We start from the raw sequence: 16,778 nt of genomic DNA, 5'->3' as shown, positions 1-16,778 counted from the left end.
TGCAAAATGAATGCTTGGAATGGATTCAGAATCATAAAAACTCCTTAGTTTGACACGTCACTTGCTAGTTAACCCATTTTTACCTGAGATCAGATTCTAAAAAAATGTCTTCTGCATCCCGACAGCTTTCTGAAAAAGCTATGTTTCTATGTCAGTCGTTCTTCTCTTCGATTTTCTTCGAAAATAGCAGACCTACAAGCATTTTTAATTTATTCTACCACAAAACTTTATAGGGTACTCAAAATGTTTCACATTCTGGCGAGTGGACTAACAACAGAATATCTCAAGGAGCTTCATGATTTTGGCCAAAAGCTTCACCTTTTCTGTTGTGCAAAAAGTTTACAAAAAGCAGGTTTACTTTGCCGGCAAAAAACTACTCTCGGAAACGAGAACAATAGTGTGTTTCCTACAGCAACCACGCTAATAATAATAATAATAACAATGTAATTGAAGGAGTATTTTCAACAGCAGGCAGGAGAGTACACGTGAAAGAGGACTTACGGGAAGGAAAGCTGTTTGAACTTAGAGAAGGACGTCTGGATGCGTTCCTGTAACTGTCGGCTCCACCTCAGTCCAAACGCTACCGCTGGCATGTTCTTATTGACCGCACTACAACCTGAAGAATGAGAAGAACCAGTGAGACGCCCTGATAGGGCGAGAGGAAGTGGCGTGGTCGCGTGCACGTACGGTACGCATCCGCCTGGGTGACGGCAGACTGCTGGGCGAGCGCTGGCGCTTTGGGATGGGCGCTGTCCCTCTGATGTATTCCTTCCTGATCCTAGTATCCATCCTTGTTATTCTCCCAGAGAGAACCTCAACGTTTTAGTCTCTGCTACCTCCAGCTCTGCTTCCTGTCTTTTCCTCAGTGCGACTGTCTCTAAACCATACCAACATATCTGGTCTCTCTTTACGTCTTTGACTAATAATGTATCCAATCAATCAATCAATCAATCAATCAATCAATCAAGGAGGCATGTTCTCCCCGTGTCCCCTAGTGTAGGTACCCTCACAAAAAACAGAAATGCAGAAATCCTGGTCTCTAAACTGCCTCCCCCTGGCCAGCCGGGGGTGCCTGATGGAGGGGAAAGGAACTGGTCGGAAATAACGTGTTCCTTCCACGCGCTACGTCCGGCCGGGGATACTCTCCCCTGTCAGGTGAAAAGAAGCAGCTTGGACTACTCATGCATAGAAGGAAGTATGAGGTTAGTCCGTTGGCTGGCTCCGTTTGGGCCCAGCTGGCCATTGGCTGGCCCAGACAACGAGGCGGGACTTCCCCCCTTACTCTTCGTTGGTTTTTATTTTGACTGAACGGGGGGTGGCTCCCGGTCATAGACTGTAACGGTAGCCACGCCCCTCAGAACATACGCAACTTTATGGTCATTTTTTTAATAAATGGGACCATCATTTTCCAAAAAGAATATTATGACATGAGAAATGAGACTTTAAACTAGTGACTGGAAGCAGAAAGTATGCATGACCATGTTTATTAAGGTAATACAGTCTAGGTGAAGTTGGGCCCAAATACATGGACCTCTATGGATACATGGGTTTTTTTGGGCCCAATGACAGCGCCATTATATGAACTGTCAGGAAGTCCCGATTTCCTTAGTGGCTTCACGAAATATCTGTCTGACTGCCCCCCTGGTCTCACCGTGTTCCAGTGGCGTGTTCTCTGGTTAAATATCTGTCTGACTGCCCCCCCTGGTCTCACCGTGTTCCAGTGGCGTGTGAAGCTGCGTGTTGTAGAGCAGCCGGCAGGAGTCCAGCTCCCTGTCGAACAGGGACACCAGGTGAACGTATCTGTCCTGTGCGTCTCCGGACACCAGGGGGCGCTCCAGGAGACTGCCGAACATGTCCAGCACCTGGACGAGTCAAGAGAGAGAGAGAGAGAGAGAATCACTACAGAGAAATGGAACCAGTTCCATTCTGTACACTCTCAGAGTTACAGACCTGTTGTGGTCATTCAGGGCTATAGATCGTTATGTGTGGCCTGGGGCCGTGGTTCAGCGGTCCAGGCACCTTGGCTGGTATAATCCAGTCTGGCAGTGTGCCGCGGGTTCGACTCCCGATCCCGACGGCCTTTACTGCATGTCTTTCCCGCCCCATCTATCTCTCCCCATTTTCCTGTCAGGCTACTGTCTGTCCCTCCATAAAATACATAAAATAAAGGCGAAAGCCACAAAAATTAACATAAATTAAAAAGAAAAGATCTTTATGTGTATTACTTTCCGTTCATTTTATATGTCCAAAATGGCCACCACAAGCCAGCATCCTGACAGTTTACTGAAAAAGCTATGTTTCTATGTCAGTCGTTCTTCGATTTTTTTTTAAATAGCAGACCTATACAAGCTCGTAGAGCGCCACTCGGTGGCGCGCTAAGAGCTTGTAGATCTGCTATTTTTCAATAGCTGAAGCATAACATAATGTCTACTAACCCTGAAGGCGTGCTCCAGTCCCGAGGCGTCCAGGAAGAAGGCCTGGCGGAACATGGACCCCAGACGTCTCTCCGTGTCCTCCACCTTCACCCTGAACCTCCTCGCATCCCTCTCAAAGTCCTGCAGAGGGAGACATTTCCCCACCGTCAGTCAGCCATTAAATCACCACACGGACAGACAGACAGACAGACAGACAAGACAGACAAGACAGACAGGCAGACAGACAGACAGACAGACAGACAGACAGACAGACAGACAGACAGACAGACAGACAGACAGACAGACAGACAGACAGACAGACAGACAGACAGACAGACAGACAGACAGACAGACAGACAGACAGACAGCAGTTGTGTAAAGTAACAAAAGTACATTTACTGAAGTACTGTACAATTTTGAGGCATTTTTACTTCACTCAGAAGAAAAGGGTATTTTGCGCAAACTTATCAGCACTCAAATGTGCATAAGAGTACTCTTTAGTGTGCGTAGATTCAGTTCTTATACCCGGCCTAACAAATCCCAGATAAGGAAAATCTCCCTGGAAACTGCATACAGTGATTTTGGAAATGTGATCCTATAAAAAACAACGTTCCTCTTGAATGGTAGGTGAATGGCTATAATGCCGCCCCATAGCCCAAAAGGATTGGACCTTCTGATTGGTTCAGAACATAGACTGTAAAAAATATGGACAAAGCGTTCCGCGGGTCTAACGTGAACGTAAAATGAAGCCTGTCAGTCCTTGCAATGGAAGTCGCCATCTTTCTAGATCCGTTTTGGCCCAGCTGGCCATTGGCTGGTGCAGACAACGAGGCGGGACTTCCCCCTTCTTCTTCGTTGGTTTTTATTTTGACTCGAGTGGGTGGGGGATCCCGTTCATAGACTGTAACGGTAGCCACGTCCCTCAGAACATGCGCGACTTTATGGTCATTTTTTTTTATAAATGGGACCATAATTTTCCAAAAAGAATATTATGACATTAGAAATGAGACTTTAAACTAGTGACTGGAAGCAAAAAGTATTCATGACCATGTTTATTAAGGTAATACAGTCTAGGTGAAGTTGGGCCCAAATACATGGACTTCTATGGAGCTATGGGTTTTTCTGGGTCTAGTGACAGCGCCACAACAGGCCATTATATGAACTTTCATTTCCTTAGTGGCTTCACAAAATATCTCTCTGACTGCCCCCCTGGTTCAGAAACATGCAGGCTAACCATTTCAGACTCAAACTTCAAAATGAAACCCATAAAAACCCATTTGACCTTAATAAGGACTTTAATAATGAAACTGTCAGGATGTAGAAGACATTTTTTTAGAAACTGATCTCAGGTCAGAATGGGTTAATAATGAAACTGTCAGGATGTAGAAGACATGTTTTTTAGAATCTGATCTCAGGTCAGAATGGATTAAGAGCACCTGGTTGCTGACGTCCAGGCAGTCGCCGGTCTTCTCCGTCAGGGACCGGTAGGTCTCCAGGAAGTCCTGGTACAGACACTGGACCTGTTGGCCCAGGCCCCGCCCCGCCACCCCGCCCACCTCCACCTTCTCCAGCCTGGTCAGGTCCACCGCCGTGCACAGGATGTCCTGAGGACAGACAGAGGACAGAGATACTGAGGACACAGTATCTGAGGACACAGTATCTGAGGACACAGTATCTGAGAACCAGCTCAGTGGCCTTGTGGTTAGAGTGTCCGCCCTGAGACTGGGAGGTCGGGGTTCGATCCCCGGCCGGGTCATACCAAAGACTCTAAAAATGGGACCCAGTGCCTCCCTGCTTGATACTCAGCATCAAGGGTTGGATTGGGGGTATAAGTCCCTGCGACATACTAGCGTAATGTCCAGGGGGTGTACTTGTACATCAAGCTGCCTCACGCTACAGAAACAGGAGAGAGGCTTCTGCCCCTATGGGCCTCATGGCTGGGCAAGGCTACTTAACAGTATCTGGGGACAGACAGAGGAGAAAATATTCTGAGGACGCACGGGACAGACAGAGGACACAATATACTGAGGACACAGTATCTGAGGACACAGTATCTGAGGACACAGTATCTGAGGACACAGTATCTGAGGATGCACGGGATGTAAAGGGGGACAGAGATACTGAGGACACACAGGACGTAAAGGGGACATAATATGTCCCCTTTGACAATTAAGCCAATATTATTGGCTTAATTGTCAAATATATGTAAGAGGAGACATTATGAAAATGGCTGATCTACAAGCTCAGCTACTTTCACAATATGTGTATGCAGAAACCGAGTCAAATTAAAATGACTCGTTTGCCTAAAATTAGTTTTGCCTAAAATTGCAAGTGCCAAATATGATTATTTTGGGGGGGTCTTGGGAACCCTGGACGTTCTGACATAACGGTGCTGCTCGCTCGGTCACCTTGATGGTGTGGACTCTGGCCACGAAGCGGTCCAGTCCAGAGAAGACCAGGGCGGGGGGGAAGTCCCAGGAGGAGGAGGAGTGGTCCTGGTGGTTGAGGCTCAGGTGGGTTCTGGTCTGGTGGTACGTGCTCCTGAAGGTGTCCAGGACCTCCAGGCTGGTCTGGACCTTCACCAGGCTGTCCGCCACCTCCCCCTTCAGAAGCTCCTCCGGGTTCAGGTAGACTCGCGCCTGTTGTTGTTTGTTGTCGTTTGTTGTTCAAGAGGGAGCAGAGCATGATTTAAAAAACAGTTTTTGGGCGGGAACTCCTTTTGGTGTTTTAAGGATTATATGTTATGCTTTAACTATTGAAAAATAGCAGATCTACAAGCTACGAGCCTGTAGGTCTGCTATTTTTGAAAAATCTTTTGAAAATGTGGTGCAAATCTTTGAATACGTGTTCTTTCTCACTTCATGTTGGATTCATGTCGAATATTTTCAGACATTTAACCACTTAAAGGACAACTTGTTTTTTTTTTTTCAACCAAGGTTCATGTTTTAGGTTGTTATTAGAGAAACTAAAAGGTGAGTGTTCATTTTCTTTAATTTGCTGCTTTCTTTCGTTTTAGGGCTTTTAGCAGTTTTTGACTGGGGGGGCATTCGAAATGGGGCTAAATATGTATTGTTTTACAACATTTTATTATTTACTATAGTCCTACTAGACCCCAAGAAATTACATCTGGCCACAAAAGATCACAGGATCTATTGAATGTGACAAACTGACATATTGAGCCTATGACACACAGTATAAGCCTTCCCCCAGTAGGCTACCTTCACATTCAGTAGATCCTGTGATCTTCTGTGGCCAGATTTCCTGGGGTTTATTAGGACTATAGTTAGTAAATAAATAAAAAAATCACCATAAAACTTTGTAAAGAAATACATATTTATCCCCATGCTCAAATGCCCCCGCCCCCCTGTCAAAAAGAGCTAAAATCCTTAAAACAAAAGAAAATAACTTTTACTTTCTCCATTAACAACATAAAACATGAACCATGGTTGAAAAAAAACTAAAGTTGTCCTTTAAAACCCCTAATACTTTGTAAACTTGACATTTGGCTATATGTACTTGTTCTCTTAATTCCTGCTAGCTAAAGCTTTTACAACAACACAACAATTACATCATTCATCAATTCACTAATTGTACGAGTTAGTGTGGTGGTCTAACCTGTTGCATGAGCAGACTGCAGATCTTTACAGAGGGGCAAGCATGGAATAAAGCAAATACAATCTCAGGACTGAAACATTTTTTTGTGGAGACAAGAAACACTTTCCTGGGTTTTTTTATGTGGGTAAAAGGGCCTTGAAAACAGGGAACAAGGATCAACGACAGTTCTGCTACAGTTCTGCTACAGGTCTGCTACAGGTCTGCTACAGGTCTGCTACAGGTCTGCTACAGGTCTGCTACAGGTCTGCTCCGAATCCAGGTCTGGTGAGTCGCGGGGGGCGTGTGCACGAAACGAGCAACGCGTGCAACAAATTCACGGGACCGCGCTCACGTAAATACGCTTGCGTTGTTGTCGCACCGCGACTTCTATACGAAGCAAAAACGCAACAGGTCTCATTGAAAAAGAACTATAGGCGCAGACCTTTACAGAGGAGGGGTTAAAGGTCAACTGATGTATACGAGCAGAGCGCAGACCTTTACAGAGGAGGGGTTAAAGGTCACCTGATGTATAGAGCAGAGTGCAGATATTTACAGAGGAGGGGTTAAAGGTCACCTGTTGTATACGAGCAGAGCGCAGACCTTTACAGAGGAGGGGTTAAAGGTCACCTGTTGTACGAGCAGAGTGCAGATCTCCTGCAGCAGCGTGACGATGCGTTCGGGGGTGTTGTAGTGCGCCGAGTGCAGCCACACCAGGCGCAGCGCGTGCATCACGGGGCCCACGTGACCCTTGACCTCCGGGAACTCCGCGTTCTCCATGTCCTCGAGCAGACGCTGCAGCGGTTTGAGGTACGCGCACACGTCCAGGGCCTCCGCCAGCGCTGCGTGGGCAACGACAAAACACCGTCTGTTAGGTTAGAACACAGACACCTGTGTTGTTTCTGTTTTGACTAAAACTATAAGACGAAAAATGTTCGTCGGCTACCTTTTTTCACTGACGAGTGAATTTAGTCGACTAAAACCTTATGACAATTAGTTGACTAAAACTAGACTAACACTAAAACATTCCAGGTGACAAAAAATGTGACTAAAATCAAGAGACTATGACTAAAACAAAAATCTAAATTTGCTGCCAAAAACAACACTGACATGCAGCTTAACAGCAACGTGTGTCTACAGATGTTCCCGTCCTTATGAACCCCAGGGCATTCCCCACATCACAAGTGAAACAGTGAACATTTCCTGCTTGCCAAACCTTTGCGGGACGAGTCAAGTGTACATTGCCTGGGGCAATCTGCGCAACCGACCAATGGGAAAGCTGCTAGAGTGACGTACAGTAGTAAGGCTCTAAGTAAGTGGCGTAGTCGTCACCTGCGGAGACGTCCTGCTGCATCCTGTTGAAGGGCTGCAGGTAGCTGCTCCGGATGAGCTGCAGCAGCGCAGACATCTTCATCACCTCCAGGGACTGGAACTGAGCCTGGACGCTCTGCAGGTCAGCCAGTCTGCAGGCAGAGGGAGAACTGGGCTGAACACAATGCTCTGTGGGCCCTCTACAACAGAACTGGACTAAACACAATGCTCTGTAGGCCCACTACAACAGAACTGGACTAAACACAATGCTCTGGGGCCCTCTACAACAGAACTGGACTGAACACAATGCTCTCTGCAGGCCCACTACAACAGAACTGGACTAAACACAATGCTCTGTGGGCCCTCTACAACAGAACTGGACTAAACACAATGCTCTGTAGGCCCACTACAACAGAACTGGACTAAACACAATGCTCTGTAGGCCCACTACAACAGAACTGGACTAAACACAATGCTCTGTGGGCCCACTACAACAGAACTGGGCTCAACACAATGCTCTGTGGGCCCACTACAACAGAACTGGACTAAACACAATGCTCTGTGGGCCCACTACAACAGAACTGGACTAAACACAATGCTCTCTGCAGGCCCACTACAACAGAACTGGACTAAACACAATGCTCTGTGGGCCCACTACAACAGAACTGGACTAAACACAATGCTCTGTAGGCCCACTACAACAGAACTGGACTGAACACAATGCTCTGTGGGCCCACTACAACAGAACTGGACTAAACACAATGCTCTGTGGGCCCACTACAACAGAACTGGACTAAACACAATGCTCTGTGGGCCCACTACAACAGAACTGGACTAAACACAATGCTCTGTGGGCCCACTACAACAGAACTGGACTAAACACAATGCTCTGTGGGCCCACTACAACAGAACTGGACTAAACACAATGCTCTGTGGGCCCACTACAACAGAACTGGACTAAACACAATGCACAAATATTTGAGTTAAAAACGTTCGCTCTGAAAGAATATATATTCAAAGATTTGCGCCACATTTTCACGATTTTTCAAAAATAGCAGACCTAACACCCTCGAGCTTGTAGATCTGCTATTTTTCCAATAGTTAAAGCATAAAATAATGCTTAAAACATGAAAAGGGGTTGAAATTGAAAGTGAAACATCCCCTTTACTACAATGCTCCCCCCGTCACCTGTTCCTCCAGTGCAGCAGTTCGGTGGGTCTGCTCTCAGAGCCGTCTCTCCTCAGGACGGCGTGGATCTGGTGGCTCCACTCGATCACCACCGTCTCTACGGCGTGGATCACACTCTGATCCACGGACATCACGTCCCCTCTGGAACCGTTCACAGAGACACACAGTCACACACAGTCACACACACACACACACACACACACACACACACACACGGAAAACAACAGGAATTTTCAGACTCCATCATGGCCCAGAGCACTTACTCTACCCCCTTAGATAGCATTTGATACAGACTTATAGCATGTTATGTAGACAGCACTATAATTGCATTGTATGTAGTCATAGCACGTCATAGTACATAGTACATATGTATAGCATAGTATAGTATATATGTATAGTTTCATTATATATAGATATTCCACTGTTACCTTCTTAGCTTACACATGTTTCATGATAAATGTTTTTATGTGAGGTATTCCCATGCTTTTTTGTTCTTGCTTAATGTAAATCGCTCTGGATTAAGAGCGTCTGCTAAATGCCTAAATTGTACATTTATAATAATGCATCAAAACAATGATCATTTTGCACAGTGTATATATGCCCCTGTTTTAACGGTGTAGCATAATGATAGTATGCACGCATGCGCACACTTTAGTTAGTAGTGGTTACTTTGTGGATTTTTATTATTATTACAAAACATACTGTACCAACTTCAGCCCTATACACATTTCAGCCGAGCTACAAAGCTTGGCTATTCACTATCCCCTACCTAAAGCGCCCTTTGAGATATTTTTAGCCCTTGCCTGACGAAGATTAATTAAGTCAAAGTCAAAGTCGTACGATTTGTCACACACGTTACCGCAGTGAAATATTATACTCTCCGCATTTGACCCAGATTGAAACGTTGTAGTTTTTTCAATAAAGTAATCTTTTACCAAATAGAATGGTGTGCGGGACTGCAGGCCCCATACCTCCCTCCTTCCAAGATTGTTTTATTGGCCCTGCACCCACTGTCGAGGTGTGTGTTAATAGGTAATGCCCCTGCCCATCAGAACATTCTCTGCACATCCCTGGATAAGAGTTTACTGATTTGTAAGACTGTCTACTTAGTGCAAACAAAAGTATACACCAGCTCAGTGGCCTTGTGGTTAGAGTGTCCGCCCTGAAACTGGGAGGTCGGGGTTCGATCCCCGGCCGGGTCATATACCAAAGACTGTAAAAATGGGACCCAATGCCTCCCTGCTTGGCACTCAGCATCAAAGGGTTGGATTGGGGGTCAAATCTACTAATCAAATTACTCCCGAGCGCGGCGCACGCTGCAGCTCACCGCTCCTTGGCTGCGGCTCACCGCTCCAAGAGATGGGTCAAATGTGGAGAACAAATTTCACTGCGGTAACGTGTGTGACAAATCGTATGACTTTGACTTTTGACTTTGATACACTGTGCAAAAGGATCAATCGCACACACACACAGACACACGCAGGACGTATGCTTGCACGCACACAGTACACACACACAGATAAGTGTGTACCTGTTGAGTGCAGAGAGCTCCAGTCGGTCCAGCCCAGGGGGGAGGGGCAGGACGGTCTTTCCTCTGACCCGTCCAGACACCACCGAGGCGTGTCTCTGCAGCGAGTGGACGTGACGCAGGAGGTCCTGGGAGACCACCTGGGGCGTGGCGCTGTGGTTCTGGTGGTTGGACAGCAGCGGAACCACCACCTGTACGGAGGAACAACTCAATATAACAACCTTCTGGTGGTGGAACCACCACTTGTAAGGTTGGTGGCTCAGGGGTAGAGTGCCTCATGGATGGTAACCGCAAGGTTGCCAGTTCAAACCCTGTGGGCTCCCCCAGAGTTAGTGTCAAAGTGTCCTTGAGCAAGACACTGAACCCCTTATTGCTCCCGATGTGCTATTTGGTGCCTTGCATGGTTTCCGCTGCCATCGGTGTATGAATGTGTGTGTGTGTGTGAATGGGTGAATGTAATGCACAATCTCTGTAAAGCGCCTTGGATAAAGGCGCTTTGGATAAAGGCGCTATATAAATGCACCATTTACCATTTAACAACTCAATATGCACCAACATTCATACACCAATGGCGGTGGAAACCATGCAAGGCTTTTGTAAATTTAAATAAATAAAAATGTATCTTTTTTTTCTCTACGCCTGAGCCACTGCTGCCCTGTGTGTGTGTGTGTGTAGTGTGCGACTGTGCGTGCGTGCATGTATATATACGTACACTACCTTGTCAAACAGAGCCAGACATTGGTCCAGGGGACGTTACCTTGTCAAACAGAGCCAGACATTGGTCCAGAGGACATTACCTTGTCAAACAGAGCCAGACATTGGTCCAGGGGACATTACCTTGTCAAACAGAGCCAGACATTGGTCCAGGGGACATTACCTTGTCAAACAGAGCCAGACATTGGTCCAGGGGACATTACCGTGTCAAACAGAGCCAGACATTGGTCCAGGGGACATTACCTTGTCAAACAGAGCCAGACATTGGTCCAGGGGACGTTACCTTGTCAAACAGAGCCAGACATTGGTCCAGAGGACATTACCCTGTCAAACAGAGCCAGACATTGGTCCAGGGGACATTACCGTGTCAAACAGAGCCAGACATTGGTCCAGGGGACATTACCCTGTCAAACAGAGCCAGACATTGGTCCAGGGGACATTACCCTGTCAAACAGAGCCAGACATTGGTCCAGGGGACATTACCTTGTCAAACAGAGCCAGACATTGGTCCAGGGGACATTACCGTGTCAAACAGAGCCAGACATTGGTCCAGAGGACATTACCGTGTCAAACAGAGCCAGACATTGGTCCAGAGGACATTACCCTGTCAAACAGAGCCAGACATTGGTCCAGGGGACATTACCCTGTCAAACAGAGCCAGACATTGGTCCAGGGGACATTACCTTGTCAAACAGAGCCAGACATTGGTCCAGAGGACATTACCCTGTCAAACAGAGCCAGACATTGGTCCAGGGGACGTTACCTTGTCAAACAGAGCCAGACATTGGTCCAGGGGACACGGGGACATGTCTCCGTGGACCACGGTACTGCGCATGGACTCGGCGGTCAGCGCGGCTCCTCCTCTCTGCTTGACGAAATACACACACTTGTGTTTGTTGTTGCCGTTGTTGTTGCTGCTGCCGCCGGCGGCGGTGGAAGAAGGGGGCAGCGGTGGCGCGGGAGCGGCCGGGAATCGAACCGCGGGCAGCAGGTGGTTGCCGCCGTCGTTCAGGGACAGCACCAGCGTGGTGCGGTCGGCTCGGTCCAGGAAGTCCTGGATGAGACGATGGTTGTCCTCCACGGCGACGCACTGCTGCCACCTGTACAATTATACCGTTTAGAAGACAATTACAATTTACAATTACAATTTACAATTACAATTACAATTTAGCAGATGCTCTTAATCCAGAGCGATTTACATAAACCCATTCTGACCTGAGATCAGATTCTAAAAAATGTCTGTTTGAAAATGACAGTTTTCTGAAAAAGCGATGTTTCTATGTCAGTCGTTCTTCGATTTTTCAAAATTTTTCAATAGCTAAAGCATGACATAATGCTAACACCAAAAGGGATTCCCCACTTCCTGCCCAAAATGGGTTAAGCAAGAACAAAAAGCATGGCAAATTGGCAATACATCACATACATAAAAAGTAGTTATCTTGAAACATGCGTAAGCTAAGAATGTAACAGTGGACTATGTATAATGATGAAACTATACATATAAACTATACATATATACTATATACTATATACTATGCTATACATATGTACTATGAAGTGCTACAGTATGACTACATACAATGCAATTCCAGTGCTGTCTACATTATATGCTATAAGTCTGTATCAAATGCTATGTGAAGTCTACAAAAAGTGCTATCTAAGGGGGTAGACACTTAAACCCATGGAGACTAAAGGCAAATACCTTCTGAATCACTAGTTCAAGGACCCCAAAATGATATGTATATTTGGCCGTGGACCTCCCTCCTTTTGTGCCAGGGCAGGGACCCCCAGAAGAGAAGATTTGTGGGGGGGGGAGCTTAAAGCTAAAATGAAATGATTTCCCGGTTTTAATGGGTAAATTAAAAGTAGGCCTATCAATACTTGCAATGTAGAAACACTCGGAATTCAAAATGTACTAACGTATTGGTGTAGGAAGTACCAAAAGTAGAAAATACTTATTATGCAAAATGTCTTCTTTTCAGAAGTTGTCGAATGTATAAAAATCTTTTGAAAATACCAAGCTATTTTAAACTAGAAACAATTTAATCTAGCAGTAGTCAATCTACAAGCTCGCAATGTGTCGCATTGTGTCGCATTGTGAGCTAGTGCTGCACAATTAATCAAAACATTAATCGAAAAAAGATCACAATCTAGATTCAGACACTATATGCAATCTCATTTTGTAAAGAATCGTGCAGCTGTTGACTCTCATATGTTTTTGCTACAAGAGAGAGACTGTAAGAGAGGTTTAAGTCTAGCTTTGATGGTGTCTGTTTAAAGCCACAGTAGGCTATAGTTAGCTCCAGCCAGGTGCCACATTTTAATGTAGTAATGTTCAGCAATACAGTCAGACTATTAAAATACAATAAATATTTTCATGGAAAATATTTTCTAAAAGACAAGCTCGCAGCGTGGAAGTGACGCGCTGTGATCTTGTAAACTTGTAACAAACGTATGAATGGATTAAGTGGTTAGAATTATTGTGACTGTATTACCTACTTTTGCTGGTGACCCCCATGGGTCCCCATCAGCTGGGGCCCAATCTTTGACCAATATATGGCTGCTGTACATATATTTATGTAGCAAATTTATTATTAATAATTTATTATATTTTTTGCTTGAGTCCCTGTGTATCGGTTTGCAACGAGACATGATCACCACGAGGCCGTGTCTATAGGCCTACTCCTGTGTGGTGCAGGCAGGTAGGCTGCACCGGCCATCTCTCATTCTCTCCATCACCGGGCAGTGCTGGCAGTGCTGGCACTAACCCAGGTGGTGCATGCAGACAAACATAATTTACACTCCACTGGCGCCATCCTGTGGCACTCTACTCTGGCAACTACATGTTTCTGTACCTTTTTACTTTTCCTGTAACTCTGAGAGTGTATAGGAATGGAACCAAATAACCCTTCTTTGGTTCAATTTTCTTTTCTCCAGAGCAATTTGCAACAATAAACAAAGTAAATAATCCCATATAAGTATAAAGTAACTATGGTGTGTAAACTATACTATATAATAAACCATGACCATATCTGTCTAAACAAACTAGTCCGCCCGTCGCCCGAGTCGGACTTAAAATGTACTAAGAAGTCATACTGTAAATAGTCAGTCTTTTTAATCCACTGTAGGTACAGAATGAACGTCTGTCTACAAACACTAAACAAACAAACTATGTAAATAACTTTAAGAACTCTTCCGTTCTCAACACAATGTGAACCTTCGCCAGGCATTGTTTTCACACAGCTCAGCCTCTTGACTTTAGTAAAAAAATAAATAATACACTTTCGCTACTCACCAAAACAAACACAGTTTTAACGTCTTGAAAGCCTACTGTCCTCAGTGGGGACCCCCGGGACCCCCTGAACCCCCACATGCTGTCTAAAACGCACTGTTTCGGCCAGAAAATAAAACATTCCAACCCGGAAGAAAACATGTTTTAGTATAGTTACTCCACTGCGCCCCCTACAGATCTGACCAATATAATATTGCAATTGACTATCTAGTCACTAAATAAATAATTAATTTGTCTATAAACAACACAACACAACAGCATTATATTATCTAAATGACTTTATGTAGCCTATTGAGACGGCTACCGGTCTAAACAACAATTATGCTGATATCTCCATGCATTGTTTCAGACAGTGATTCTCTGAAAGTGCAGCATTTTATTTGTAGGCTATAGTATTCACTCCTACTGTTAGTTAATTGCAGTCTTAGTAGACAGACAAGTAACACAGTGGCTGTACTAGGACGTACCGTTCACTAATATAATAAAATAAAATAATATAATCTACTTAATCTGTACTATTAACTCTACCTGTCCTGTTGTAGCCTCAGTGAAGACAGCACACAGTCCTTGATGAAGGCACAGCGCATGTCCTCCTCCTCCAGCTCCTCCATGTCCTCCTCATCATCAGGATGGGAAGAATAATCCTCCATAATGTGGTCCGCCATCATCACCGTTCAATAATGTGATTTTAATGTAATCTACAGCAGGCATGAATCCATAGCGTCCGTCATCACGTCCAGGGATGAATCCATATATACCGTCTAAATGAATCTACCCAAGTCAACTTGTAGCTACTCGTCTAACAGATCATTTTCTACTTTTACCTATAGCTATGAGTTATACATGTTGAGTGACTGTCTGTGAGTAACTTCGTCCTCCTGTTAGTAGTCTGTCAGTCTAATGCTCCTATAGCTGTCCTGTTGTGGAGCAGCATGTGTTAGAAGTGATTGTGTCCCCTGGTCGCCATGGTGATCCGTGTGGGGGGGGGGGGAGGTTGTGTGTATTGGAAGTTAACCTCGCAGCCTTTGTAAGTGAATGTGTCCTGTCGTCCTGTCTGTGGTATGGTATCCATGGTAACGCGGTACGGTTTAATTGCTAACAGTGGCTAACAACAGTAGCCTACACTCAACACAACCCAGTAGCTGAAAATCAATATAGGCGCTACGTACTGCTATACATCAACTAGTCGAAAGTATACACATTTTCTTATTCTGAAACTTAGGACACACACGCACGCACCACGCACGCGCGCGCGCGCACACACACACACACACACACACACACAACTCATATAAGCCTACACAAAAATAATAATCAAAATAAATAGTGAAAATAACTAATCTATAAAAGTTCACAGCATGTTTTGTTGTGATGTTTGTCCACTGACTGCAGTCCAAAGTAGGCCTACAACATGATTTATTTTTGAAATGTGAGCTTGTAGTCGATCTGATACTGCTTTTGTGTGATGCCTATACACCTACAGCCAGGGCATTAATACAAAATAAATAAATAAAACGTTAAAAGATGGAGATAAGAGGTTCATATAAAGAATATAGCAAGGTTTGTTTAAATGATTAATGCTGTCTGTCTGTCTGTCTGTCTGTCTGCCTGCCTGCCTGCCTGCCTGTCAGCCTGCCTGTCAGCCTGCTTGTCTGTCGGAGGTGTGAGCTAGGTTTGTGTTGTTATTAAGTGATTGTCCTCTGTTGCCATGGTAACACAGTGTTTGCATTAATGCGCTTGTTGCTCAGAGGTAGAATGCATGAATGACCTCTCACTGACCCTGTCCCGTCTGAGGTCGCTCAATGTGGTGACTGAGTGGTGGCGTATGGTGCCAACGTATACGTGTTTTAACTGAGTGCCAACACGTGCATGGTGGCACATGGTGCCAAGTCCTACGTGTCCGTGGTGGCTGGCATGGTTTCAGCGTGTGTTTCCTTGAAGTTGGTCACGGGTGGGCAGCTTTGAATATGGAGAGGGACAATGTATTTCCACACTCACACCAGAGGACCACTATAGTTCCACACTCACTCCAGAGGGCCACTATAGTTCCACACTCACTCCAGAGGGCCACTATAGTTCCACACTCACTCCAGAGGGCCACTATAGTTCCACACTCACTCCAGAGGGCCACTATAGTTCCACACTCACTCCAGAGGGCCACTATAGTTCCACACTCACTCCAGAGGGCCACTATAGTTCCACACTCACTCCAGAGGGCCACTATAGTTCCACACTCACTCCAGAGGGCCACTATAGTTCCACTCTCACTCCAGAGGGCCACATTGCATATTACTCGTATAGCAAAAATTGCTGATCGTCGCAATGCACAGACGAGCGTGTCGCAGAGATTGTAGATCAGCTATTTTTGCTATATTTGAATTAAAATCCTAAATTATTTTTTGCTATTTTTCAATTGGAACCGAGAAGAGTATATGCCTTTAATTAGGCCTATAGTTATGTTAACTGTATAAACTAAGTACAAGTACATTGGACATCAAAAAGACAATAACATTTTAATACTATACTCATTAAGCTACTAAAATGTAGACTGAAGTAATTAAAGTCATGTTTGCACGTTTGGAATTGTAACAGCTGAAATCAATAATATATCAGTATTCCGACATGAACCTGAGGGCCACATTAAGTGAAGGTGGGGGCCGCATGAGAAAGGAAAGGTACTATGTTTACCCAGGGTAACTGGACTAAGCATCAGATACTTGTTTACAGCCAGGCCCTGCTT

General features: G+C 45.2%; 1 protein-coding gene across 1 annotated transcript in view; it reads right to left on the bottom strand.

The window, feature by feature from the left end:
• Positions 1–14,156, bottom strand: part of LOC308326408 (dynein axonemal heavy chain 9-like) — a gene marked incomplete at its 3' end in the record, with an annotated part of 21,481 nt that extends 7,325 nt beyond the window's left edge. The window contains exons 1-11 of the mRNA XM_080779284.1: positions 14,042–14,156; positions 11,510–11,846; positions 10,036–10,223; positions 8,505–8,645; positions 7,338–7,468; positions 6,636–6,847; positions 4,823–5,053; positions 3,851–4,018; positions 2,436–2,555; positions 1,712–1,862; positions 502–616 (exon numbers count right to left, since the gene is read on the bottom strand). Of these exons, the coding sequence (XP_080635410.1) occupies positions 502–616; positions 1,712–1,862; positions 2,436–2,555; positions 3,851–4,018; positions 4,823–5,053; positions 6,636–6,847; positions 7,338–7,468; positions 8,505–8,645; positions 10,036–10,223; positions 11,510–11,581 (1,529 nt within the window). The 5' untranslated portion in view covers positions 11,582–11,846; positions 14,042–14,156. The remainder of the gene's footprint in view (positions 1–501; positions 617–1,711; positions 1,863–2,435; positions 2,556–3,850; positions 4,019–4,822; positions 5,054–6,635; positions 6,848–7,337; positions 7,469–8,504; positions 8,646–10,035; positions 10,224–11,509; positions 11,847–14,041) is intronic.
• Positions 14,157–16,778: the final 2,622 nt, after the last annotated feature.

Source organism: Protomyctophum bolini (genome assembly GCF_963924005.1).
Source record: "Protomyctophum bolini genome assembly, chromosome: 2".
Classification (NCBI taxonomy): domain Eukaryota; kingdom Metazoa; phylum Chordata; class Actinopteri; order Myctophiformes; family Myctophidae; genus Protomyctophum; species Protomyctophum bolini.
The sequence above is the reverse complement of the archived record's forward strand: the minus strand, read 5'-3'. Positions and strand labels throughout refer to the sequence as shown.